This window comes from Conger conger, chromosome 15 (genome assembly GCF_963514075.1).
Source record: "Conger conger chromosome 15, fConCon1.1, whole genome shotgun sequence".
NCBI lineage: Eukaryota > Metazoa > Chordata > Actinopteri > Anguilliformes > Congridae > Conger > Conger conger.
In genome coordinates this window covers 34056574-34079555 of record NC_083774.1, presented here as the reverse complement: position 1 = coordinate 34079555, position 22982 = coordinate 34056574, and the positions used below count along the sequence as shown (strand labels likewise).

Sequence of the window (22982 nt, the reverse complement as noted above, 5' to 3'; positions counted from 1 at the left end):
TGGAGGCGTGGGTTCGAATCCCACTTCTGACAGTCCATGGGGCTCTTTTCCATCAGCAGATGCATTCAGTTGTGTTTCTGCACGTGCTTGTGAAGATGAACTTTTCAAGCACAGCCGCCGTGAGCAGGCAGCCAGGTAATCATGGCCGAGTGGTTAAGGCGATGGACTAGAAATCCATTGGGGTCTCCCCGCGCAGGTTCGAATCCTGCCGATTACGTCCAGTGTGTTTTCGTGGCAATTCATGTTGGCAGCAGATTGTTCTGCGTCTCCTGTTACTAACTACATTTGATAAGTACTTGAGAATCTCACCCAGTCTCTGCGAGGCTTCATCGTAATGAGCCTCTGTGATGCGAACCCGAACCCTAACTTGGGAAAGAAAGTACTTCTCACTAACCTAACCCTAGAAATTCATTGGGGTCTCAACGGAAAGTTTTGAATCCTGCCCATTACGGCCCGTGTGTTTTCCTTGCAATTCAAGTTGGGAGCCGAAAGATACTCTCTGTTAAGCACACAAGCTCAAGTTTGGTAGCATCAGCTTTCTAGGTACATTTTGCTACTCCTTCAATATGCCATGATCTATCACAACATATGACAAAAGCATTGCTATGTTCCTGCATCAAATTGCTACCAGTCTGCTATATCTCGCATACATGCATTTTATAGCTACCTGAAGGCTACTGTCGACATATTTCTGCCAGTAACAATTGGAATATTTTTCCTGCCACTAATAAATATGTCAATGGCATTTAAAGTGCATTTTGGTGTCCTCAACAGTAGGTTAACTGCACAAATTGATCCAACTGAAGTAATGTCCTATTACTAAATACATTTGATAAGTACTTGAGAATCTCAGCCAGTCTCTATGGGGGTACAGGGACAGGAAATTGGATTCTGTAAAAAATGGCAAGGTATGAAATTTCAGTATGTTAAATGTCAAGATTGGCACTTATTAAAACCGTAGTTTGGGTAAACCCTTACAATTTGGCACACCACAGTAGTTTGGGGTTACATCTCTGCACTCGCAAAAGGTAGAGAGATGGCTGAGAGCTCATTTTAAGTGGGAGGACAGCTACGCTTCTACAAATGAAATAGCAATTTACACTGCAATGCCTCTTTAAGGCACTGAGTAGAAATCTATGGGAGCCTCTGAGTTCAAGTCCTTCTGGTGATGAGTCAAATGTTTTCATTGTAATTGATATTAGCAGCCAATGTCAGGGTTCTTCTGAAGAAACTTCCGAAAAAACCACTGCCGTCCTGTCAGGATGGCCGAGCGGTCTAAGGCGCTGCGTTCAGCTCGCAGTCTCTTCTGGAGGCGTGGGTTCGAATCCCACTTCTGACAGTCCATGGGGCTCTTTTCCATCAGCAGATGCATTCAGTTGTGTTTCTGGACGTGCTTGTGAAGATGAACTTTTCAAGCACAGCCGCCGTGAGCAGGCAGGCAGGTAATCGTGGCCGAGTGGTTAAGGCGATGGACTAGAAATCCATTGGGGTCTCCCCGCGCAGGTTCGAATCCTGCCGATTACGTCCTGTTTGTTTTCGTGGCAATTCATGTTGGCAGCAGATTGTTCTGCGTCTCCTGTTACTAACTACAGTTGATAAGTACTTGAGAATCTCACCCAGTCTCTGCGAGGCTTCATCGAAATGAGCCTCTGTGATGCGAACCCGAACCGTAACTTGGGAAAGAAAGTACTTCTCACTAACCTAACCCTAGAAATTCATTGGGGTCTCAATGAAAAGTTTTGAATACGGCCAGTGTGTTTTCCTTGCAATTCAAGTTGGGAGCCGAAAGATACTCTCTGTTAAGCACACAAGCTCAAGTTTGGTAGCATCAGCTTTCTAGGTACATTTTGCTACTCCTTCAATATGCCATGATCTATCACAACATATGACAAAAGCATTGCTATGTTCCTGCATCAAATTGCTACCAGTCTGCTATATCTCGCATACATGCATTTTATAGCTACCTGAAGGCTACTGTCGACATATTTCTGCCAGTAACAATTGGAATATTTTTCCTGCCACTAATAAATATGTCAATGGCATTTAAAGTGCATTTTGGTGTCCTCAACAGTAGGTTAACTGCACAAATTGATCCAACTGAAGTAATGTCCTATTACTAAATACATTTGATAAGTACTTGAGAATCTCAGCCAGTCTCTATGGGGGTACAGGGACAGGAAATTGGATTCTGTAAAAAATGGCAAGGTATGAAATTTCAGTATGTTAAATGTCAAGATTGGCACTTATTAAAACCGTAGTTTGGGTAAACCCTTACAATTTGGCACACCACAGTAGTTTGGGGTTACATCTCTGCACTCGCAAAAGGTAGAGAGATGGCTGAGAGCTCATTTTAAGTGGGAGGACAGCTACGCTTCTACAAATGAAATAGCAATTTACACTGCAATGCCTCTTTAAGGCACTGAGTAGAAATCTATGGGAGCCTCTGAGTTCAAGTCCTTCTGGTGATGAGTCAAATGTTTTCATTGTAATTGATATTAGCAGCCAATGTCAGGGTTCTTCTGAAGAAACTTCCGAAAAAACCACTGCCGTCCTGTCAGGATGGCCGAGCGGTCTAAGGCGCTGCGTTCAGGTCGCAGTCTCTTCTGGAGGCGTGGGTTCGAATCCCACTTCTGACAGTCCATGGGGCTCTTTTCCATCAGCAGATGCATTCAGTTGTGTTTCTGGACGTGCTTGTGAAGATGAACTTTTCAAGCACAGCCGCCGTGAGCAGGCAGGCAGGTAATCGTGGCCGAGTGGTTAAGGCGATGGACTAGAAATCCATTGGGGTCTCCCCGCGCAGGTTCGAATCCTGCCGATTACGTCCTGTTTGTTTTCGTGGCAATTCATGTTGGCAGCAGATTGTTCTGCGTCTCCTGTTACTAACTCCAGTTGATAAGTACTTGAGAATCTCACCCAGTCTCTGCGAGGCTTCATCGAAATGAGCCTCTGTGATGCGAACCCGAACCGTAACTTGGGAAATAAAGTACTTCTCACTAACCTAACCCTAGAAATTCATTGGGGTCTCAATGAAAAGTTTTGAATACGGCCAGTGTGTTTTCCTTGCAATTCAAGTTGGGAGCCGAAAGATACTCTCTGTTAAGCACACAAGCTCAAGTTTGGTAGCATCAGCTTTCTAGGTACATTTTGCTACTCCTTCAATATGCCATGATCTATCACAACATATGACAAAAGCATTGCTATGTTCCTGCATCAAATTGCTACCAGTCTGCTATATCTCGCATACATGCATTTTATAGCTACCTGAAGGCTACTGTCGACATATTTCTGCCAGTAACAATTGGAATATTTTTCCTGCCACTAATAAATATGTCAATGGCATTTAAAGTGCATTTTGGTGTCCTCAACAGTAGGTTAACTGCACAAATTGATCCAACTGAAGTAATGTCCTATTACTAAATACATTTGATAAGTACTTGAGAATCTCAGCCAGTCTCTATGGGGGTACAGGGACAGGAAATTGGATTCTGTAAAAAATGGCAAGGTATGAAATTTCAGTATGTTAAATGTCAAGATTGGCACTTATTAAAACCGTAGTTTGGGTAAACCCTTACAATTTGGCACACCACAGTAGTTTGGGGTTACATCTCTGCACTCGCAAAAGGTAGAGAGATGGCTGAGAGCTCATTTTAAGTGGGAGGACAGCTACGCTTCTACAAATGAAATAGCAATTTACACTGCAATGCCTCTTTAAGGCACTGAGTAGAAATCTATGGGAGCCTCTGAGTTCAAGTCCTTCTGGTGATGAGTCAAATGTTTTCATTGTAATTGATATTAGCAGCCAATGTCAGGGTTCTTCTGAAGAAACTTCCGAAAAAACCACTGCCGTCCTGTCAGGATGGCCGAGCGGTCTAAGGCGCTGCGTTCAGGTCGCAGTCTCTTCTGGAGGCGTGGGTTCGAATCCCACTTCTGACAGTCCATGGGGCTCTTTTCCATCAGCAGATGCATTCAGTTGTGTTTCTGGACGTGCTTGTGAAGATGAACTTTTCAAGCACAGCCGCCGTGAGCAGGCAGGCAGGTAATCGTGGCCGAGTGGTTAAGGCGATGGACTAGAAATCCATTGGGGTCTCCCCGCGCAGGTTCGAATCCTGCCGATTACGTCCTGTTTGTTTTCGTGGCAATTCATGTTGGCAGCAGATTGTTCTGCGTCTCCTGTTACTAACTACAGTTGATAAGTACTTGAGAATCTCACCCAGTCTCTGCGAGGCTTCATCGAAATGAGCCTCTGTGATGCGAACCCGAACCGTAACTTGGGAAAGAAAGTACTTCTCACTAACCTAACCCTAGAAATTCATTGGGGTCTCAATGAAAAGTTTTGAATACGGCCAGTGTGTTTTCCTTGCAATTCAAGTTGGGAGCCGAAAGATACTCTCTGTTAAGCACACAAGCTCAAGTTTGGTAGCATCAGCTTTCTAGGTACATTTTGCTACTCCTTCAATATGCCATGATCTATCACAACATATGACAAAAGCATTGCTATGTTCCTGCATCAAATTGCTACCAGTCTGCTATATCTCGCATACATGCATTTTATAGCTACCTGAAGGCTACTGTCGACATATTTCTGCCAGTAACAATTGGAATATTTTTCCTGCCACTAATAAATATGTCAATGGTATTTAAAGTGCATTTTGGTGTCCTCAACAGTAGGTTAACTGCACAAATTGATCCAACTGAAGTAATGTCCTATTACTAAATACATTTGATAAGTACTTGAGAATCTCAGCCAGTCTCTATGGGGTTACAGGGACAGGAAATTGGATTCTGTAAAAAATGGCAAGGTATGAAATTTCAGTATATTAAATGTCAAGATTGGCACTTATTAAAACCGTAGTTTGGGTAAACCCTTACAATTTGGCACACCACAGTAGTTTGGGGTTACATCTCTGCACTCCAAAAGGTAGAGAGATGGCTGAGAGCTCATTTTCAGTGGGAGGACAGCTACGCTTCTACAAATGAAATAACAATTTACACTGCAATGCCTCTTTAAGGCACTGAGTAGAAATCTATGGGAGCCTCTGAGTTCAAGTCCTTCTGGTGATGAGTCAAATGTTTTCATTGTAATTGATATTAGCAGCCAATGTCAGGGTTCTTCTGAAGAAACTTCTGAAAAAACCACTTCTGTCCTGTCAGGAAGGCCGAGCGGTCTAAGGCGCTGCGTTCAGGTCGCAGTCTCTTCTGGAGGCGTGGGTTCGAATCCCACTTCTGACAGTCCATGGGGCTCTTTTCCATCAGCAGATGCATTCAGTTGTGTTTCTGGACGTGCTTGTGAAGATGAACTTTTCAAGCACAGCCGCCGTGAGCAGGCAGGCAGGTAATCGTGGCCGAGTGGTTAAGGCGATGGACTAGAAATCCATTGGGGTCTCCCCGCGCAGGTTCGAATCCTGCCGATTACGTCCAGTGTGTTTTCGTGGCAATTCATGTTGGCAGCAGATTGTTCTGCGTCTCCTGTTACTAACTCCAGTTGATAAGTACTTGAGAATCTCACCCAGTCTCTGCGAGGCTTCATCGAAATGAGCCTCTGTGATGCGAACCCGAACCGTAACTTGGGAAAGAAAGTACTTCTCACTAACCTAACCCTAGAAATTCATTGGGGTCTCAATGAAAAGTTTTGAATACGGCCAGTGTGTTTTCCTTGCAATTCAAGTTGGGAGCCGAAAGATACTCTCTGTTAAGCACACAAGCTCAAGTTTGGTAGCATCAGCTTTCTAGGTACATTTTGCTACTCCTTCAATATGCCATGATCTATCACAACATATGACAAAAGCATTGCTATGTTCCTGCATCAAATTGCTACCAGTCTGCTATATCTCGCATACATGCATTTTATAGCTACCTGAAGGCTACTGTCGACATATTTCTGCCAGTAACAATTGGAATATTTTTCCTGCCACTAATAAATATGTCAATGGCATTTAAAGTGCATTTTGGTGTCCTCAACAGTAGGTTAACTGCACAAATTGATCCAACTGAAGTAATGTCCTATTACTAAATACATTTGATAAGTACTTGAGAATCTCAGCCAGTCTCTATGGGGTTACAGGGACAGGAAATTGGATTCTGTAAAAAATGGCAAGGTATGAAATTTCAGTATATTAAATGTCAAGATTGGCACTTATTAAAACCGTAGTTTGGGTAAACCCTTACAATTTGGCACACCACAGTAGTTTGCGGTTACATCTCTGCACTCGCAAAAGGTAGAGAGATGGCTGAGAGCTCATTTTAAGTGGGAGGACAGCTACGCTTCTACAAATGAAATAACAATTTACACTGCAATGCCTCTTTAAGGCACTGAGTAGAAATCTATGGGAGCCTCTGAGTTCAAGTCCTTCTGGTGATGAGTCAAATGTTTTCATTGTAATTGATATTAGCAGCCAATGTCAGGGTTCTTCTGAAGAAACTTCCGAAAAAACCACTGCCGTCCTGTCAGGATGGCCGAGCGGTCTAAGGCGCTGCGTTCAGGTCGCAGTCTCTTCTGGAGGCGTGGGTTCGAATCCCACTTCTGACAGTCCATGGGGCTCTTTTCCATCAGCAGATGCATTCAGTTGTGTTTCTGGACGTGCTTGTGAAGATGAACTTTTCAAGCACAGCCGCCGTGAGCAGGCAGGCAGGTAATCGTGGCCGAGTGGTTAAGGCGATGGACTAGAAATCCATTGGGGTCTCCCCGCGCAGGTTCGAATCCTGCCGATTACGTCCAGTGTGTTTTCGTGGCAATTCATGTTGGCAGCAGATTGTTCTCCTGTTACTAACTCCAGTTGATAAGTACTTGAGAATCTCACCCAGTCTCTGCGAGGCTTCATCGAAATGAGCCTCTGTGATGCGAACCCGAACCGTAACTTGGGAAAGAAAGTACTTCTCACTAACCTAACCCTAGAAATTCATTGGGGTCTCAATGAAAAGTTTTGAATACGGCCAGTGTGTTTTCCTTGCAATTCAAGTTGGGAGCCGAAAGATACTCTCTGTTAAGCACACAAGCTCAAGTTTGGTAGCATCAGCTTTCTAGGTACATTTTGCTACTCCTTCAATATGCCATGATCTATCACAACATATGACAAAAGCATTGCTATGTTCCTGCATCAAATTGCTACCAGTCTGCTATATCTCGCATACATGCATTTTATAGCTACCTGAAGGCTACTGTCGACATATTTCTGCCAGTAACAATTGGAATATTTTTCCTGCCACTAATAAATATGTCAATGGCATTTAAAGTGCATTTTGGTGTCCTCAACAGTAGGTTAACTGCACAAATTGATCCAACTGAAGTAATGTCCTATTACTAAATACATTTGATAAGTACTTGAGAATCTCAGCCAGTCTCTATGGGGTTACAGGGACAGGAAATTGGATTCTGTAAAAAATGGCAAGGTATGAAATTTCAGTATATTAAATGTCAAGATTGGCACTTATTCAAACCGTAGTTTGGGTAAACCCTTACAATTTGGCACACCACAGTAGTTTGCGGTTACATCTCTGCACTCGCAAAAGGTAGAGAGATGGCTGAGAGCTCATTTTAAGTGGGAGGACAGCTACGCTTCTACAAATGAAATAGCAATTTACACTGCAATGCCTCTTTAAGGCACTGAGTAGAAATCTATGGGAGCCTCTGAGTTCAAGTCCTTCTGGTGATGAGTCAAATGTTTTCATTGTAATTGATATTAGCAGCCAATGTCAGGGTTCTTCTGAAGAAACTTCCGAAAAAACCACTGCCGTCCTGTCAGGATGGCCGAGCGGTCTAAGGCGCTGCGTTCAGGTCGCAGTCTCTTCTGGAGGCGTGGGTTCGAATCCCACTTCTGACAGTCCATGGGGCTCTTTTCCATCAGCAGATGCATTCAGTTGTGTTTCTGGACGTGCTTGTGAAGATGAACTTTTCAAGCACAGCCGCCGTGAGCAGGCAGGCAGGTAATCGTGGCCGAGTGGTTAAGGCGATGGACTAGAAATCCATTGGGGTCTCCCCGCGCAGGTTCGAATCCTGCCGATTACGTCCTGTTTGTTTTCGTGGCAATTCATGTTGGCAGCAGATTGTTCTGCGTCTCCTGTTACTAACTACAGTTGATAAGTACTTGAGAATCTCACCCAGTCTCTGCGAGGCTTCATCGAAATGAGCCTCTGTGATGCGAACCCGAACCGTAACTTGGGAAAGAAAGTACTTCTCACTAACCTAACCCTAGAAATTCATTGGGGTCTCAATGAAAAGTTTTGAATACGGCCAGTGTGTTTTCCTTGCAATTCAAGTTGGGAGCCGAAAGATACTCTCTGTTAAGCACACAAGCTCAAGTTTGGTAGCATCAGCTTTCTAGGTACATTTTGCTACTCCTTCAATATGCCATGATCTATCACAACATATGACAAAAGCATTGCTATGTTCCTGCATCAAATTGCTACCAGTCTGCTATATCTCGCATACATGCATTTTATAGCTACCTGAAGGCTACTGTCGACATATTTCTGCCAGTAACAATTGGAATATTTTTCCTGCCACTAATAAATATGTCAATGGCATTTAAAGTGCATTTTGGTGTCCTCAACAGTAGGTTAACTGCACAAATTGATCCAACTGAAGTAATGTCCTATTACTAAATACATTTGATAAGTACTTGAGAATCTCAGCCAGTCTCTATGGGGGTACAGGGACAGGAAATTGGATTCTGTAAAAAATGGCAAGGTATGAAATTTCAGTATATTAAATGTCAAGATTGGCACTTATTAAAACCGTAGTTTGGGTAAACCCTTACAATTTGGCACACCACAGTAGTTTGGGGTTACATCTCTGCACTCCAAAAGGTAGAGAGATGGCTGAGAGCTCATTTTCAGTGGGAGGACAGCTACGCTTCTACAAATGAAATAACAATTTACACTGCAATGCCTCTTTAAGGCACTGAGTAGAAATCTATGGGAGCCTCTGAGTTCAAGTCCTTCTGGTGATGAGTCAAATGTTTTCATTGTAATTGATATTAGCAGCCAATGTCAGGGTTCTTCTGAAGAAACTTCTGAAAAAACCACTTCCGTCCTGTCAGGAAGGCCGAGCGGTCTAAGGCGCTGCGTTCAGGTCGCAGTCTCTTCTGGAGGCGTGGGTTCGAATCCCACTTCTGACAGTCCATGGGGCTCTTTTCCATCAGCAGATGCATTCAGTTGTGTTTCTGGACGTGCTTGTGAAGATGAACTTTTCAAGCACAGCCGCCGTGAGCAGGCAGGCAGGTAATCGTGGCCGAGTGGTTAAGGCGATGGACTAGAAATCCATTGGGGTCTCCCCGCGCAGGTTCGAATCCTGCCGATTACGTCCAGTGTGTTTTCGTGGCAATTCATGTTGGCAGCAGATTGTTCTGCGTCTCCTGTTACTAACTCCAGTTGATAAGTACTTGAGAATCTCACCCAGTCTCTGCGAGGCTTCATCGAAATGAGCCTCTGTGATGCGAACCCGAACCGTAACTTGGGAAAGAAAGTACTTCTCACTAACCTAACCCTAGAAATTCATTGGGGTCTCAATGAAAAGTTTTGAATACGGCCAGTGTGTTTTCCTTGCAATTCAAGTTGGGAGCCGAAAGATACTCTCTGTTAAGCACACAAGCTCAAGTTTGGTAGCATCAGCTTTCTAGGTACATTTTGCTACTCCTTCAATATGCCATGATCTATCACAACATATGACAAAAGCATTGCTATGTTCCTGCATCAAATTGCTACCAGTCTGCTATATCTCGCATACATGCATTTTATAGCTACCTGAAGGCTACTGTCGACATATTTCTGCCAGTAACAATTGGAATATTTTTCCTGCCACTAATAAATATGTCAATGGCATTTAAAGTGCATTTTGGTGTCCTCAACAGTAGGTTAACTGCACAAATTGATCCAACTGAAGTAATGTCCTATTACTAAATACATTTGATAAGTACTTGAGAATCTCAGCCAGTCTCTATGGGGTTACAGGGACAGGAAATTGGATTCTGTAAAAAATGGCAAGGTATGAAATTTCAGTATATTAAATGTCAAGATTGGCACTTATTAAAACCGTAGTTTGGGTAAACCCTTACAATTTGGCACACCACAGTAGTTTGCGGTTACATCTCTGCACTCGCAAAAGGTAGAGAGATGGCTGAGAGCTCATTTTAAGTGGGAGGACAGCTACGCTTCTACAAATGAAATAACAATTTACACTGCAATGCCTCTTTAAGGCACTGAGTAGAAATCTATGGGAGCCTCTGAGTTCAAGTCCTTCTGGTGATGAGTCAAATGTTTTCATTGTAATTGATATTAGCAGCCAATGTCAGGGTTCTTCTGAAGAAACTTCCGAAAAAACCACTGCCGTCCTGTCAGGATGGCCGAGCGGTCTAAGGCGCTGCGTTCAGGTCGCAGTCACTTCTGGAGGCGTGGGTTCGAATCCCACTTCTGACAGTCCATGGGGCTCTTTTCCATCAGCAGATGCATTCAGTTGTGTTTCTGGACGTGCTTGTGAAGATGAACTTTTCAAGCACAGCCGCCGTGAGCAGGCAGGCAGGTAATCGTGGCCGAGTGGTTAAGGCGATGGACTAGAAATCCATTGGGGTCTCCCCGCGCAGGTTCGAATCCTGCCGATTACGTCCAATGTGTTTTCGTGGCAATTCATGTTGGCAGCAGATTGTTCTGCGTCTCCTGTTACTAACTCCAGTTGATAAGTACTTGAGAATCTCACCCAGTCTCTGCGAGGCTTCATCGAAATGAGCCTCTGTGATGCGAACCCGAACCGTAACTTGGGAAAGAAAGTACTTCTCACTAACCTAACCCTAGAAATTCATTGGGGTCTCAATGAAAAGTTTTGAATATGGCCAGTTCCTTGCAATTCAAGTTGGGAGCCGAAAGATACTCTCTGTTAAGCACACAAGCTCAAGTTTGGTAGCATCAGCTTTCTAGGTACATTTTGCTACTCCTTCAATATGCCATGATCTATCACAACATATGACAAAAGCATTGCTATGTTCCTGCATCAAATTGCTACCAGTCTGCTACATCTCGCATACAGGCATTTTATAGCTACCTGAAGGCTACTGTCGACATATTTCTGCCAGTAACAATTGGAATATTTTTCCTGCCACTAATAAATATGTCAATGGCATTTAAAGTGCATTTTGGTGTCCTCAACAGTAGGTTAACTGCACAAATTGATCCAACTGAAGTAATGTCCTATTACTAAATACATTTGATAAGTACTTGAGAATCTCAGCCAGTCTCTATGGGGGTACAGGGACAGGAAATTGGATTCTGTAAAAAATGGCCATTCCCCATTTTTAGCACACAAGCTCAAGTTTGGTAACATCGACTTTCTAGGTACATTTTGCTACTTCTTCAATTCCTCTTTCATTACACAAACAATGAGTGTAATTTGTGAAGGTTAATAACGTCTCTGCACCATTTCTTGCATTACATTTAGGAACGAACACTGGATACGCTGTCTACATTGCATTAAGTAATACTCATGTATGCAACACTCGAAAAAACTTTGATTCCGGGACATTTCGTTTAATTATTTACAGTCCCGTGGAGTCCAGGATGGGTGGCAACCCTATTGGCATGTCTTTAATAGTGTAAGTCTTGTCGCAGCGCTAGTCCATGACAGAAGGAATGGGCCTAGAGGGGGAGAGGGGCACAGAGAGGGGGACCTGCAGATGTCTGTTATTTTCTCATCAAAAAAGTCAGCAGCGAAGGAAGACTGAGGTGGAGGAGGAGGCCTGCTGAGGAGAAAGTAAAAAATAGAGAACAGTTTCCGAGGGTTAGAACTGGCATTATGAAGTGTTTTACCTTGGCGGCGATACCAGCTGAAGAGAATGCTGCCAGGAGAGACTGGTAGGTTGTGTGGTCCAATGGGAGAGAGAGGCAAAGGAAGGGAAGGGAGAAGGAGATGAAGTGGTGATCAGATCTATGCAGAGGGGTTACGTAACCGTGAAATTGGAGCATGAGCATTTCCTCATGAACACAATGTCAGGCACGTCACCTGTCTTGTGGGTTGGAGAGAGTGTTGCAGGGAGAGGTCGAAGCAATGGAGTAGTGGTAGGAAGGCAGCAGCCTGGGAGGCTTCAAGGTGAATATTGAAGTCTCCGAGGAGGATCAGTGGGGTGCCATCCTCAGGGAAGGAGCTGAGAAGGGTGTCTAGCTTATCAAGGAAACTTCCCAGGGGCCCTGGAAGACAATAGACAACTGCAATAAAGAGGTTAGTAGGGTAGGATATTGAGACAGAATGGTGCTCAAAAGTGGATATGTACAGGTCAGAGAGGGGGGAGTGTGGGGAGGATGGCTGGGGAGTGTGAGAGAAGGATAAGGAGGATGAGAGGGCAGCAGGAGTGGCAGTGTTGTCAGGTGTGATGCCACGTTAGTGTCCTTCTGGTTAAATCGCTTTGAAAGGAAAACCAAATCAAAGTTAATCTTGTGACAAATAACCGTGCTATCAAAACAGTCAAACAATGAAACAGTCTACCGGTGGGAAAGCGCCCAGGAAGCAGCTCGCCACTAAGGCTGCGCGTAAGAGTGCGCCTGCGACAGGCGGCGTGAAGAAGCCCCATCATTACAGGCCGGGTACTGTAGCCTTACGAGAAATCCGCCGCTATCAGAAGTCTACCGAGCTGTTGATTCGCAAGCTGCCGTTCCAGCGTCTTGTGCGAGAGATCGCTCAAGATTTCAAGACCGATCTCCGCTTCCAAAGGTCAGCTGTGATGGCTCTTCAGGAGGCCAGCGAGGCTTATCTGGTTGGTCTGTTTGAGGACACCAATCTGTGCGCCATTCATGCCAAGAGGGTGACCATCATGCCCAAAGATATCCAGCTGGCCCGCCGCATTCGTGGAGAGCGCGCTTAAGGTGGTTTACAAACAGAATCCAAAAAGTCAAAGGCTCTTTTAAGAGCCACCTCAGTACTTGATAGAGCAGCAATATTTTCCATTTTCTTTTGGCTTGTGTTTTCTGGTTGTTGATGTCACTGGAGGTTCAGTGCGTGACTGTAGGTGAGAGAATCATTGATCTGAACAGGGACCGATTCCTTACTCTGCTCCTTTCCATGAGCAGTCATCCATGTGAAACCTTCTTGTTTCACAATATCTGCTATTCAATTTCACAGAGATAAATGAGTCAGTCCAGACTGCTGCACTGGCTCAACAATAAGCACTGATGTTACATTTTCAAATGACAGTTGATCAGACTAAGCAGGGGACAATCTCCCCCAGAGCTATACAGGTTCAAGTCCTTGTTCCAGGGGGGCTACACCAGGACTTGAACCACCAACCTCCTGGGTCCCAAATGCAGCTGTGCGTAGTTAAATTATCCCTTTGCAATGTCATGCATGCTTTTGTGTTGGTCTGTAGTTATCAGAGTACGTTTCTAAGTGAAAATCATCATCAAAGCCTTGACTCAAACCAACATGGCCAATATGTGGTACCAAATTATGGAATAATTTAAAATTAAATGATAGTTTTAAATTATTAACCATAATTAAAATAGTTTTCTTTTTAAAATAACTTTGATATACTGCCTTGAATGAATCTTAATACAACCCAATTTAAAATTAGTTGCTGGGGTACAGAATGAAATGCCTATGGGTATTGCCTGCATATCATCTGATTTCCATACTCTATCTGGAAATACTCCCAATCCTAATATATAATATAAGAGGCACTATCGCCAGAATGACAAATACAATGAGGCGAATGTTTTTTCATGGAATTACCCATACGAAATCTTCAATTGGGCTACACTGTCAAATATGAGATTTCCATTCAGACAATTACAAACAGCAGAGAAGCATTTTACATCTGGTCCATATGGGAATATATTTACAGTACAGGACAGTAAAGTAAAGGTACACTAAAATTCAAACAATCTTAAGTATCAATGAGACCCAACCCTTGCAGAGGCATGTTTGAAAGCCAGGGAAATCGCTTATTTTATGTTCTGTATGTCTGTCCCTGCATTCCCATCTCTTAATTGCAGCAGGAAATGAGATAAAAAGGCAAAGCCTATTTATTGAGTGGTCAAATTTCCGTGATATTTGTGATCGTGGATGAGAAACAAGTAAAAGCAATGTGATCAAAGCGACATGTATGTTTAAAAATGGTGCTGGTTTAGAGAGTTGGGATTCAATTGAATCAGTGCTGTCTGGTAAAATAGTGAAATGAATGACTGGTGAATTTTGGGATGCACCAGCCACTGTGGCCATTGAAGGAAAGTTTTCTGCTCTGCCGACATTTCTATCGAAAGAAACACCAGTGAAGTTAACTGAACACTTTCCTCACAGAAAAACTTACATCAGACTTCACTTACTGCACAAAATGATCATACACATTTGAATCTTAAGTTTAGCTTGCTTGCTAGTGAGTTGTAATAACACAAACTTAGCAACACCCTAGCACCACCTTAGCAACCAACTACAATCTTAATACTCTTTCATCTTCCCACATCTGAGTCTGCCTCTAAATCAAGGTGTGTCATTAATCAAACTTTAAATGAATTCTTGAATTAATGAATTAATCCTTTTAAAGACCAATTTGCCAAAAAATGTTCCACTTTACCAGAAAACCCTTTGCCGAGGCATAAGTGTTATGTAAAAAAGTCCCTGGGTGCTATACAATGGTCTCACCATGGGCTAGGCAGTACAATCAGGGTGTCACTCAAAAGATTTGGGACATTTCAATTTTGGTGTAGAATAATTGGATTATGCTTCATTTTAAATATTAAATCAGGTGAAATAAAAACTTCAATTTCTTTCCATAAAAAAAATATATATTTCTGTCTGTTTTGGAACATGTTATCTCAACAGATTTTCACAATTAGAGTATCACTGGTATTACTACTCCATAAAATGTTCATTTTTACAGTATTGTCTATCTTCTATATGAATTTATATTTATATTTAATTAACTTTAAAAAAAACGAATTATCAAAGCTAAACCTATGTAAAAAAAAAAAAGATTAATAAAAATAACTATTTAGGATTTTATAATCCTTTTAAACAGATACTACAATATGTTTGTTTTCACTCAAGTAGTTATCTGAAATTAAGAAAATTGAACAATACAATTTTATAAACAAACACAAAACATAAAATAACAACATATCATACGAAGTTTTAAAGAACACAAAACGTGACCAAAAGTAACACCAGTAACATAAGTAGCATCTTTGGCCATTAATATTTTTGTAAATTTGTTATTTCGAGTTTGGCAACCACTGCTCTGGGAGATGTTTTTTTTCTTCAAACGACTTCTTTGCCCTGCAGAAAATCCCCAAATACCTCGCGAGATTGGGAGTGCTGGAGCTTTTTGCTGGAGCTTTTTGCTGGGCTTTTTGGCGCATGGCTTCAATCAGGTCGTCTTGGCGCAGATATATGTGTGTTTTGGAAGGTGACACGTATTTTCGAGAAGTGATAACGCATAATTTGAATCATGTCTGGTCGCGGTAAAGGTGGAAAGGGTCTTGGTAAAGGGGGCGCTAAGCGTCATCGCAAAGTTCTGCGTGACAATATCCAGGGTATTACAAAGCCTGCGATTCGTCGTTTGGCTCGCCGTGGAGGAGTCAAGCGTATATCTGGTCTGATCTACGAAGAGACTCGTGGAGTCCTGAAGGTGTTTTTGGAGAATGTGATCCGCGATGCTGTCACCTACACTGAACACGCAAAGCGAAAGACCGTGACCGCTATGGATGTAGTTTATGCTCTGAAGCGTCAGGGTCGCACTCTGTACGGCTTCGGTGGATAAATGTTGACACTTCGTAAATGCCTTCTGAAATTACCCAAAGGCTCTTTTAAGAGCCGCCCATGTGGACGATTAAAAGTAGAATTTCCTTGTTTTGCTAATCCCGTTAATGGTGTCTTTTTACGACCAGGTGCTTTTTTTTCTCTGCCTTCTTGCTTGTGGCGGGGAACGAATGCCCAAGCAGTGAAACTTTACTGCAAGCCGCAATTAAACTCACCAATAGTCGCTTGCGGTTTTTTCGGTTTTTAAAAATATATATATTTCAAGCGTATTGGTGGATAATCGCTCTTTTGTGTTCGCCGACGTATTGGTAACGCATGAGGTGGTGAGAACCTGATCAATGTGTTTAGTGTGCAGGTCTGTTTCACCTTTTTCGATTATTCTGAGTCGTTCTCGTGTCGGTTGTAGTTCATGGAAGACATCCACAATCAAGACTTGGCTGGCAGGAGTCATGTTTATTATCCAGTTAATGCTTAATTGGAGTTAAACAAATTACAAAACACGCGGACCACGTTTGCTAAAAATAGGGGATATGTATATATTGAAGTCCTCTTTTTTCCTGCTTTAATGGGGTATGAAATTGCATTCAAACACTAGCTTAATAAAACGGCATGTTGACTAGACGCACTTAGATGCAAAGTATGCTACGACTGATGACATGTCTTCAAAGACGGTTACAATACATCTCGTACCTCAATTTCCATGGAAATAATTTTTGCCTTCGATGAAAACATGGGTGGCTCTTAAAAGAGCCTTTGGGTAAAGCATCACTGCGGTAGTTTACTTGGAGCTGGTGTACTTTGTCACGGCCTTGGTACCCTCAGACACTGCGTGTTTGGCCAACTCTCCAGGCAGGAGAAGGCGCACGGCAGTCTGAATCTCCCTTGAAGTGATGGTAGAACGCTTGTTGTAGTGAGCCAAACGAGAAGACTCACCAGCAATACGCTCAAAAATATCGTTGACAAACGAATTCATGATGCCCATGGCTTTAGACGAAATGCCAGTATCAGGATGCACTTGCTTTAGGACCTTGTACACGTAGATAGCGTAGCTCTCCTTCCTGGTCTTTCTACGCTTCTTTCCTCCTTTCGCTGCGGTCTTGCTGACCGCTTTCTTCGAACCCTTTTTAGGCGCGGGCTTGGCAGGCTCAGGCATCTTTCCAGAGAGTGCAGATGAATACTCCCGCGTCATCCGTGCGCCAGCTTTATAAAAGGTCAGTATGCAAATATTCAGCCTCTTCTTATCGAGTGACGTTCACCGATTCTCATTGGAAGCCGCAAGTATACTCTATTGGCTGATCTACGCGGGCAAATAGCGTTTATGTCCCGTCCACCACAAATATATATACGTCCCTTCGACTGAAACTTTGAAACAATGGGAATTCCCATCGAGAAAAACGTAACAATATATATAATCTTCTCATGGGAAAACAATTACACAGTCTGTTTTCTAACGACGTGTTACGTATATTACTTGTTTGTAAGAATATTATCCTACACAACTGAGAGTTTCTCCATTGCTGTCTTGCGAGTGCTTGATGACGTCGACATAATGTTTTGCCGTTTATATATACGTCATCAGAGCTGTATTAAGTCTCCTAATTCCTTACATTTCTCAAATTGTATTAATTCTGAATGTACATTTTTGCAGTTACCAGCATTCTAAGTCTATAACATTATCACTTTGAGCAATGATTCAATACTCACATAAAAACGTACTCATTTTTGCCTGTGCAGTCCAAACAATATAAATTCTATAAGAGGGTTTCTGCAAACGTTAAAAGCATATTTCAGGCTACAACATTTATCGCTACATTTGGTTTAGAAGTTTCCTTTTTATTACACAAGTTTTTCATCTGCTCAACTTCTTACAGCCTTGTGGATTATGTCTGAAATAAAAGTGTAAATCGACTACTTCCCTACTAAGCGCAGCGACATAAAATCAAGTTAAGACTATGTAGCAAGTTACTGTTACCAGTACCCTCAGGTTCAAAATAAAATGTTACCATGTCCATGAAGAAAGTCTAATGGCGAAGTCGCCATTATTTACTGGCAACATTAGTATTTCGCATTTAGTAACGCGCACTGGCAAACGTTGCACTGGCAAACGAGAAAGTATGTAACAGTATATGACATTTTATGTAGCAGACACTTCTTTGGAAAGCGAAGTACAAAACAGTGCATCACTGTCATACAACAAACGACCGAACACGTCAGATAAGGAACAATTCATATATGATTGTTCGTCAGGCCATGCACATATGTCCCGTACACAAGGTTGAAAGGCCAAATCTGGAACTACCATACCAGCTACAACTTGAGCAACTACAGTACCAAGACAAATACAAATTCTAGTTGACTCAAGTACTAGTTAAAAGGTAAACAATACAAGGGGCAAAAGGCTGAAAAACAACTTACAATAGAGTTATGAAAGTACAAATCGTTAGCACACACGTTTAGTGACATTTTCGTTCTCTATTGCAAACACACCTGAACACATAGGTAGAGTATATATTCTCCGAAATGTCATCAAGTGCATGTGTGCATGATTTACTTTTTGCAAATGCGTCATAACCAAAAAATTCTACAAATCGCACATTTAGCAATGAAAAAACTGAACTAGCCTATCCACCAAGTGTTCTCCGTTGCCGCATTCTCATCTTGCAGGACCGCATAGTTTACCAGCGTACAGCAGTTTACAGGTTACACAAGCCTACCCACGGTGTGTGTCTCGTTATGGACATTTGGAAGGTTTTCTTGAGAACAGAACAAGTGATTATGTGTCACTGGAGGCCGGAGAAATGGTGGGGACAATTAATTAATCTTGGCGTTAAACTTTTCAGAGCGTTTCAGAGCCCAATAAATCATTTGGATGTTTTTTTTTCTTTCTTTTTTCCATCTTTCTCATTTCTGGTAGGATGTATGAAACATCGTGAAAACCCCTTCAGATGAGATCAGAGTTAAGGATAGCTTAAGCCCCGCTGATCAGTGAAATACAATTTGCAAGCGATTCATGGTCATGCTAAACAAAACCAGAAAATATGTATTTTCTTCTCAATTGTCTCCCTCTTGTCATTTAACTTTAGACAGTATTTAGTATTCACCTATTTCAAAGCAGCTCTTTAACAAATACTCTAAAAGACGTGGTACCTTCCCAAGTGAAAAACTCACTGGCTTCCAATGCCTGAAGAGGTAACTGATGTAATTCTTGAAAAATAATTACCACAACAGCTTTTGGGAAACACGTAAAATGTTCAAGAGATCAGGAAACTCAATCCAATTTGGTGAGTTACTTGAAATGATTGCTGAACTCACGTCCATGTTATTGAAAAAGAATATAGTCAACATGAGTTAGAGCAATTTTGATTGAATCTTTTACAGCACTAAATTATAGTACTTAAAAAATGCTTTCTATAACGACGGTTGGAGGATAATTTGTTGGAAATACATCGAACAGTTCCAACTCTTGTAAGTTCGTTTTTTTTTTTTTTTTTTTTGGTCTTTATTATTTTGATTCGATGGCTTGCGTTTTTACTGTGTAATATCCTTATTTCCCCCAAAAGGCGCTACATTTCATGCTATTATGGATGAAAGGGGCGAGTTCCACAAACAGTGAAATAAACCTAAACATCCAAGGGGGAGGCATCAGAAAAAGCGTATGAGGCATGACTTGAACAAGATCACATTTCATACGTGGAGCGGACCTATTCACATAGCAGTATGTACTAATGACGATATAGAAAATAAGTTTGCTATAAACCATGGTTTCAGAACCACAATTGTTGATTTAGCAAATGTTGATATGCAGCAACTTTGATGAAAACTCAGCATAGATGTGTGCTGTGCTGTGCTTTACAGTCAAAAATGTAAGTCCTGCTTTAAAGTCTCACTTGGGTATGTAACGAGTCATTTAATAGTTTCTGTTTCACACGGAGCTTTTGTCATTAATTAACAAAAAAAAAAGCATGTGCATGACATGTTAGGTCATTCCAAAAGGCTATTCGAGTGTGAGAAGCACATTTAACGAGTACTTGGACGTGTAAGTGGCGATGTTTGGACATGCTGGAGAAAAAAACGGCAATATTGCTCAGGACACAGAAGTTAATTTGTTGATAGAGGGGCCTTTGGTGGACATTCCCGGTGTTTTTTTGTTTGTAAAATAACTGCACATTGTGTTATTTCATCACTATCGGTGAAGAGAAAACACAAGTGAACCGAGTTCAGGAGCTGAGAGAGGCTGTACCGGGCTGGCTGAGTCTATATGGTCCTCATGTAGCATTTAAGTCCATTCCCCCCTGTCGCTCGGTCAGCAGAAACGGAACGTAATCACTAACCGTAAGTGTGAAAAGAGAGAATCTGAGAAATGGCAGAAGTTGCTCCAGCTCCCCCGGCAGCCGCCCCGGCTAAAGCTTCTAAGAAGAAACAAGCAAGCAAGTCCAAGAGAGTGGGGCCCAGCGTTGGCGAATTAATCGTGAAGGCAATTTCTGCTTCCAAGGAGAGGAGCGGAGTTTCCTTGGCTGCCTTGAAGAAAGCTCTGGTTGCCAGCGGCTACGACGTGGAGAAGAACAACTCGCGGGTAAAGGTGGCTGTTAAGAGCCTGGTGACAAAGGGTGTCTTGCTTCAGACTAAAGGAACCGGTGCCTCTGGTTCGTTTAAGCTTAACAAGAACCACCCGCTTGAAAAGAAGCCTGTCAAGAAGGTAGCCCCTAAGATTAAGAAGCCTGCTGCGGCTAAAAAGCCGGTAGCAAAGAAGGCTGCGGCAAAAAAGTCACCGAAGAAGCCCGCTACACCGAAGGCGAAGAAGAGCCCAAAGAAAGCCAAGAAGACGACAGCGGCTAAGAAGCCGACCAAGAGTCCGAAAAAAGTCAAGAAACCGGCAGCAGCGGCGAAGAAGGTGACCAAGAGTCCTAAGAAAACAAAGGCGGCCAAGCCAAAAGTTGCCAAACCCAAGAGCGCCAAAGCTAAGAAAGTTGCTCCGAGGAAGAAGTGAGAACGTGCACTATTTCGTTTTTTCACTAATATAAAAGGCTCTTTTAAGAGCCATCCAAAATGCTTTGAACGTGCAAGTTCTTTCCATTTTTCTCCCTGGTTATAGGTTCGAGATCCTTGGTGATGTTCACTCGGAATTGATCATATTCATTGATAAGCATATTTATACACTTCATACATATGTGTGTGTATACACACACACACACACACACACACACACACACACATGTATATATATATATATACATACACTTCAGATTGTTCAATTAACAGACCGTAAGATGTTCTCCTTTTAAAATATAGATTTTATGAAGCATTCGCTAGCTCACCCAGGCATTATTCTGAATAAGTAGTCCATACAAGTACCATGTGATCAAACGGGCTTACTGGTTTCAAGGTTGATCTAAATGTTTGCCAAGAGGATATAATTGAATGATTTTTTTTTTTTTTAGATGGAAAATGATTTTAAATTGCCAACCTCGACTGATTTAATTCGTTTTTTTTTTATTAAACCTCGGCAGTCTTATATAGCTTTCTGTATGCCTGGTTTAAATGAGCTTATTACAAAGAAAGGTTATGACAACTTAACACTAGCTAACGCAATTCAGGGAGCCAAGCATCCATCAAGAATCATAATATATAATTGGTTTTTGATGTGCTCGACTACTTCGGTACGTTTGGGCCGGTCAATAAATGCATACTATAAAGGGCGGCTTATTGGGCGGGACAAGGTTCAATATATATATATATATATATATATATATATATACATATGGCATTCCTGCTTGAATCACAGCCTCTGACTAGCAACTATAGAAACCAGAGACAATATAATTATCAGAACAATCCAAATCATCCACTGTATTTCTGAACTCAACTAGCTTTTCAGATCTCATTTCCGCCAATTGATATGAAACTGAACTGCGCAGCTTTGACTGAAAGTTACGAGGTAGCTCACGTTGTGTATTGTTGGAATCATACAAGTAAATAACACGTAATTTTAATTTATATGTCCCTGCCTCTATACTCTAAGCTCACAACTTTAAAGGAAAGACAAGCAATTATAGGACAAGTATATCTCAATAGGGCTGAACACGATCGCTACCTAGAAATATCTGTGGCAGAAACAAAAGGGATGACTGAGTCCACCAAATGCAAATATGTAAAAAAAGCATCTAAAGGTGAATAAAGTCTGCAAGCCTAACTCACATCATGGTATTTTTTAAGTAATATTACAGTAATCCTGTCACAATAAGGGTAGCTTTTACCTTCTCAACTTATACTTTGTTTTAACAATCTCCCTGTATTTGTCCTGGTCTCTAGTTAGTGTAAGTATTCTAGTCTAGTTTCAGTTAGTGTTAGTATCTGGTCTTAGGCAACATGGGTAAATGTCCTGTCCTCAAAACGTTATATTATCAAATTACCCAAAAGGCTATTTTAATAGCCACCAAGTTTCTCCAGTTAAAGGCTAAATTCCCTTGTTTAATATGCATGTGATCTATGCTGTCCCTTCAAACTGAATGTTTATGTTGATGAATTGTACATGGTTGCCTTCAGTTTGTAAACCATAGAGAGTTCACCCTGTCTTAGGCAACCATCCATCCATCCATTATCTGAACCCACTTATCCTGAACAGGGTCACAGGGGGGCTGGAGCCTATCCCAGCATACATTGGGCGAAAGGCAGGAATACACCCTGGACAGGTCGCCAGTCCATCGCAGGGCACTCACACACTCACACACTCACACACTCACACACTTTAGACTCTCCAATCAGCCTAACATGCATGTCTTTGGACTGTGGGAGGAAACCCACGCAGACACGGGGAGAACATGCAAACTCCGCACAGAGAGGCCCCGGCCGACGGGGATTCGAACCCAGGACCTCTTTGCTGTGAGGCGGCAGTGCTACCCACTGCACCATCCGTGCCGCCCTTAGGCAACCAGTTATTGGTTATTTAATGCATCGCCCTTGTGATCATGTGCAATGAGGAATAAGTAGCAATTCCACAGGACTGTGCACACAAATGATTTACTTTCACAAAAATAAACATGGAAATGAAGAACAAAAACAGGGGACAACAAAACGAAATAAAAGAAAAGTAAATACATTTGTTTGTAATCATTTGTGGAATTTATAAAGACAAGTATTGATGTAGACATTATTTGTCCCATTGTATATTGTTACAACCCTGGCTCAGGGAAACAGACACAGTTAATGTGTTTGAAAAGAACTACATTTATTGTAACACAGGAACTATGAACTGATC

The 22982-nt window shown here is 42.1% G+C and overlaps 4 protein-coding genes and 16 non-coding genes across 20 annotated transcripts in view; 19 read left to right on the top strand and 1 right to left on the bottom strand.

The window, feature by feature from the left end:
• The window catches only part of trnal-cag (transfer RNA leucine (anticodon CAG)), an 83-nt gene extending 51 nt beyond the window's left edge, over positions 1-32 (top strand). The window contains exon 1 of the tRNA in view: positions 1-32. This exon is cut by the window's left edge and continues 51 nt beyond it. This is a non-coding gene — a tRNA (tRNA-Leu).
• Positions 33-135: 103 nt separating this feature from the next.
• trnas-aga (transfer RNA serine (anticodon AGA)) lies at positions 136-217 on the top strand. Its single transcript has one exon. It is a non-coding gene; the product is annotated as a tRNA-Ser (tRNA).
• Positions 218-1256: 1039 nt separating this feature from the next.
• Positions 1257-1339, top strand: trnal-cag (transfer RNA leucine (anticodon CAG)). Its single transcript has one exon. It is a non-coding gene; the product is annotated as a tRNA-Leu (tRNA).
• A 103-nt stretch (positions 1340-1442) lies between these two features.
• trnas-aga (transfer RNA serine (anticodon AGA)) lies at positions 1443-1524 on the top strand. The gene has a single exon. It is a non-coding gene; the product is annotated as a tRNA-Ser (tRNA).
• Positions 1525-2553: 1029 nt separating this feature from the next.
• trnal-cag (transfer RNA leucine (anticodon CAG)) lies at positions 2554-2636 on the top strand. Its single transcript has one exon. It is a non-coding gene; the product is annotated as a tRNA-Leu (tRNA).
• A 103-nt stretch (positions 2637-2739) lies between these two features.
• On the top strand, positions 2740-2821 carry trnas-aga (transfer RNA serine (anticodon AGA)). Its single transcript has one exon. It is a non-coding gene; the product is annotated as a tRNA-Ser (tRNA).
• A 1029-nt stretch (positions 2822-3850) lies between these two features.
• Positions 3851-3933, top strand: trnal-cag (transfer RNA leucine (anticodon CAG)). The gene has a single exon. It is a non-coding gene; the product is annotated as a tRNA-Leu (tRNA).
• A 103-nt stretch (positions 3934-4036) lies between these two features.
• Positions 4037-4118, top strand: trnas-aga (transfer RNA serine (anticodon AGA)). The gene has a single exon. It is a non-coding gene; the product is annotated as a tRNA-Ser (tRNA).
• Positions 4119-5332: 1214 nt separating this feature from the next.
• Positions 5333-5414, top strand: trnas-aga (transfer RNA serine (anticodon AGA)). The gene has a single exon. It is a non-coding gene; the product is annotated as a tRNA-Ser (tRNA).
• Positions 5415-6443: 1029 nt separating this feature from the next.
• On the top strand, positions 6444-6526 carry trnal-cag (transfer RNA leucine (anticodon CAG)). The gene has a single exon. It is a non-coding gene; the product is annotated as a tRNA-Leu (tRNA).
• Positions 6527-6629: 103 nt separating this feature from the next.
• On the top strand, positions 6630-6711 carry trnas-aga (transfer RNA serine (anticodon AGA)). The gene has a single exon. It is a non-coding gene; the product is annotated as a tRNA-Ser (tRNA).
• A 1023-nt stretch (positions 6712-7734) lies between these two features.
• trnal-cag (transfer RNA leucine (anticodon CAG)) lies at positions 7735-7817 on the top strand. Its single transcript has one exon. It is a non-coding gene; the product is annotated as a tRNA-Leu (tRNA).
• A 103-nt stretch (positions 7818-7920) lies between these two features.
• Positions 7921-8002, top strand: trnas-aga (transfer RNA serine (anticodon AGA)). Its single transcript has one exon. It is a non-coding gene; the product is annotated as a tRNA-Ser (tRNA).
• A 1214-nt stretch (positions 8003-9216) lies between these two features.
• trnas-aga (transfer RNA serine (anticodon AGA)) lies at positions 9217-9298 on the top strand. Its single transcript has one exon. It is a non-coding gene; the product is annotated as a tRNA-Ser (tRNA).
• Positions 9299-10327: 1029 nt separating this feature from the next.
• Positions 10328-10410, top strand: trnal-cag (transfer RNA leucine (anticodon CAG)). Its single transcript has one exon. It is a non-coding gene; the product is annotated as a tRNA-Leu (tRNA).
• Positions 10411-10513: 103 nt separating this feature from the next.
• Positions 10514-10595, top strand: trnas-aga (transfer RNA serine (anticodon AGA)). The gene has a single exon. It is a non-coding gene; the product is annotated as a tRNA-Ser (tRNA).
• A 1650-nt stretch (positions 10596-12245) lies between these two features.
• Positions 12246-12839, top strand: LOC133111115 (histone H3-like). The gene is made up of 2 exons (XM_061221268.1): positions 12246-12253; positions 12443-12839. Exons 1-2 carry the CDS (start codon positions 12246-12248, stop codon positions 12837-12839), a joined length of 405 nt encoding a protein of 134 aa, XP_061077252.1.
• Positions 12840-15416: 2577 nt separating this feature from the next.
• On the top strand, positions 15417-15728 carry LOC133111114 (histone H4). Its single transcript, XM_061221267.1, has one exon. It carries the CDS (start codon positions 15417-15419, stop codon positions 15726-15728), a length of 312 nt encoding a protein of 103 aa, XP_061077251.1.
• Positions 15729-16416: 688 nt separating this feature from the next.
• On the bottom strand, positions 16417-16880 carry LOC133111406 (histone H2B 1/2-like). The gene has a single exon (XM_061221740.1). The coding sequence runs from the start codon at positions 16878-16880 to the stop codon at positions 16506-16508; it is 375 nt and encodes a 124-aa protein (XP_061077724.1). The 3' UTR covers positions 16417-16505.
• Positions 16881-20087: 3207 nt separating this feature from the next.
• Positions 20088-20714, top strand: LOC133111741 (histone H1-like). The gene has a single exon (XM_061222303.1). It carries the CDS (start codon positions 20088-20090, stop codon positions 20712-20714), a length of 627 nt encoding a protein of 208 aa, XP_061078287.1.
• The last annotated feature ends 2268 nt before the right edge of the window (positions 20715-22982 follow it).

Coding starts and splice junctions, on each gene's coding strand:
- LOC133111114 (XM_061221267.1), top strand. CDS start 15,417: ATGTCTGGTCGCGGTAAAGGTGGAAAGGGTCTTGGTAAAGGGGGCGCT.
- LOC133111406 (XM_061221740.1), bottom strand. CDS start 16,880: ATGCCTGAGCCTGCCAAGCCCGCGCCTAAAAAGGGTTCGAAGAAAGCG.
- LOC133111741 (XM_061222303.1), top strand. CDS start 20,088: ATGGCAGAAGTTGCTCCAGCTCCCCCGGCAGCCGCCCCGGCTAAAGCT.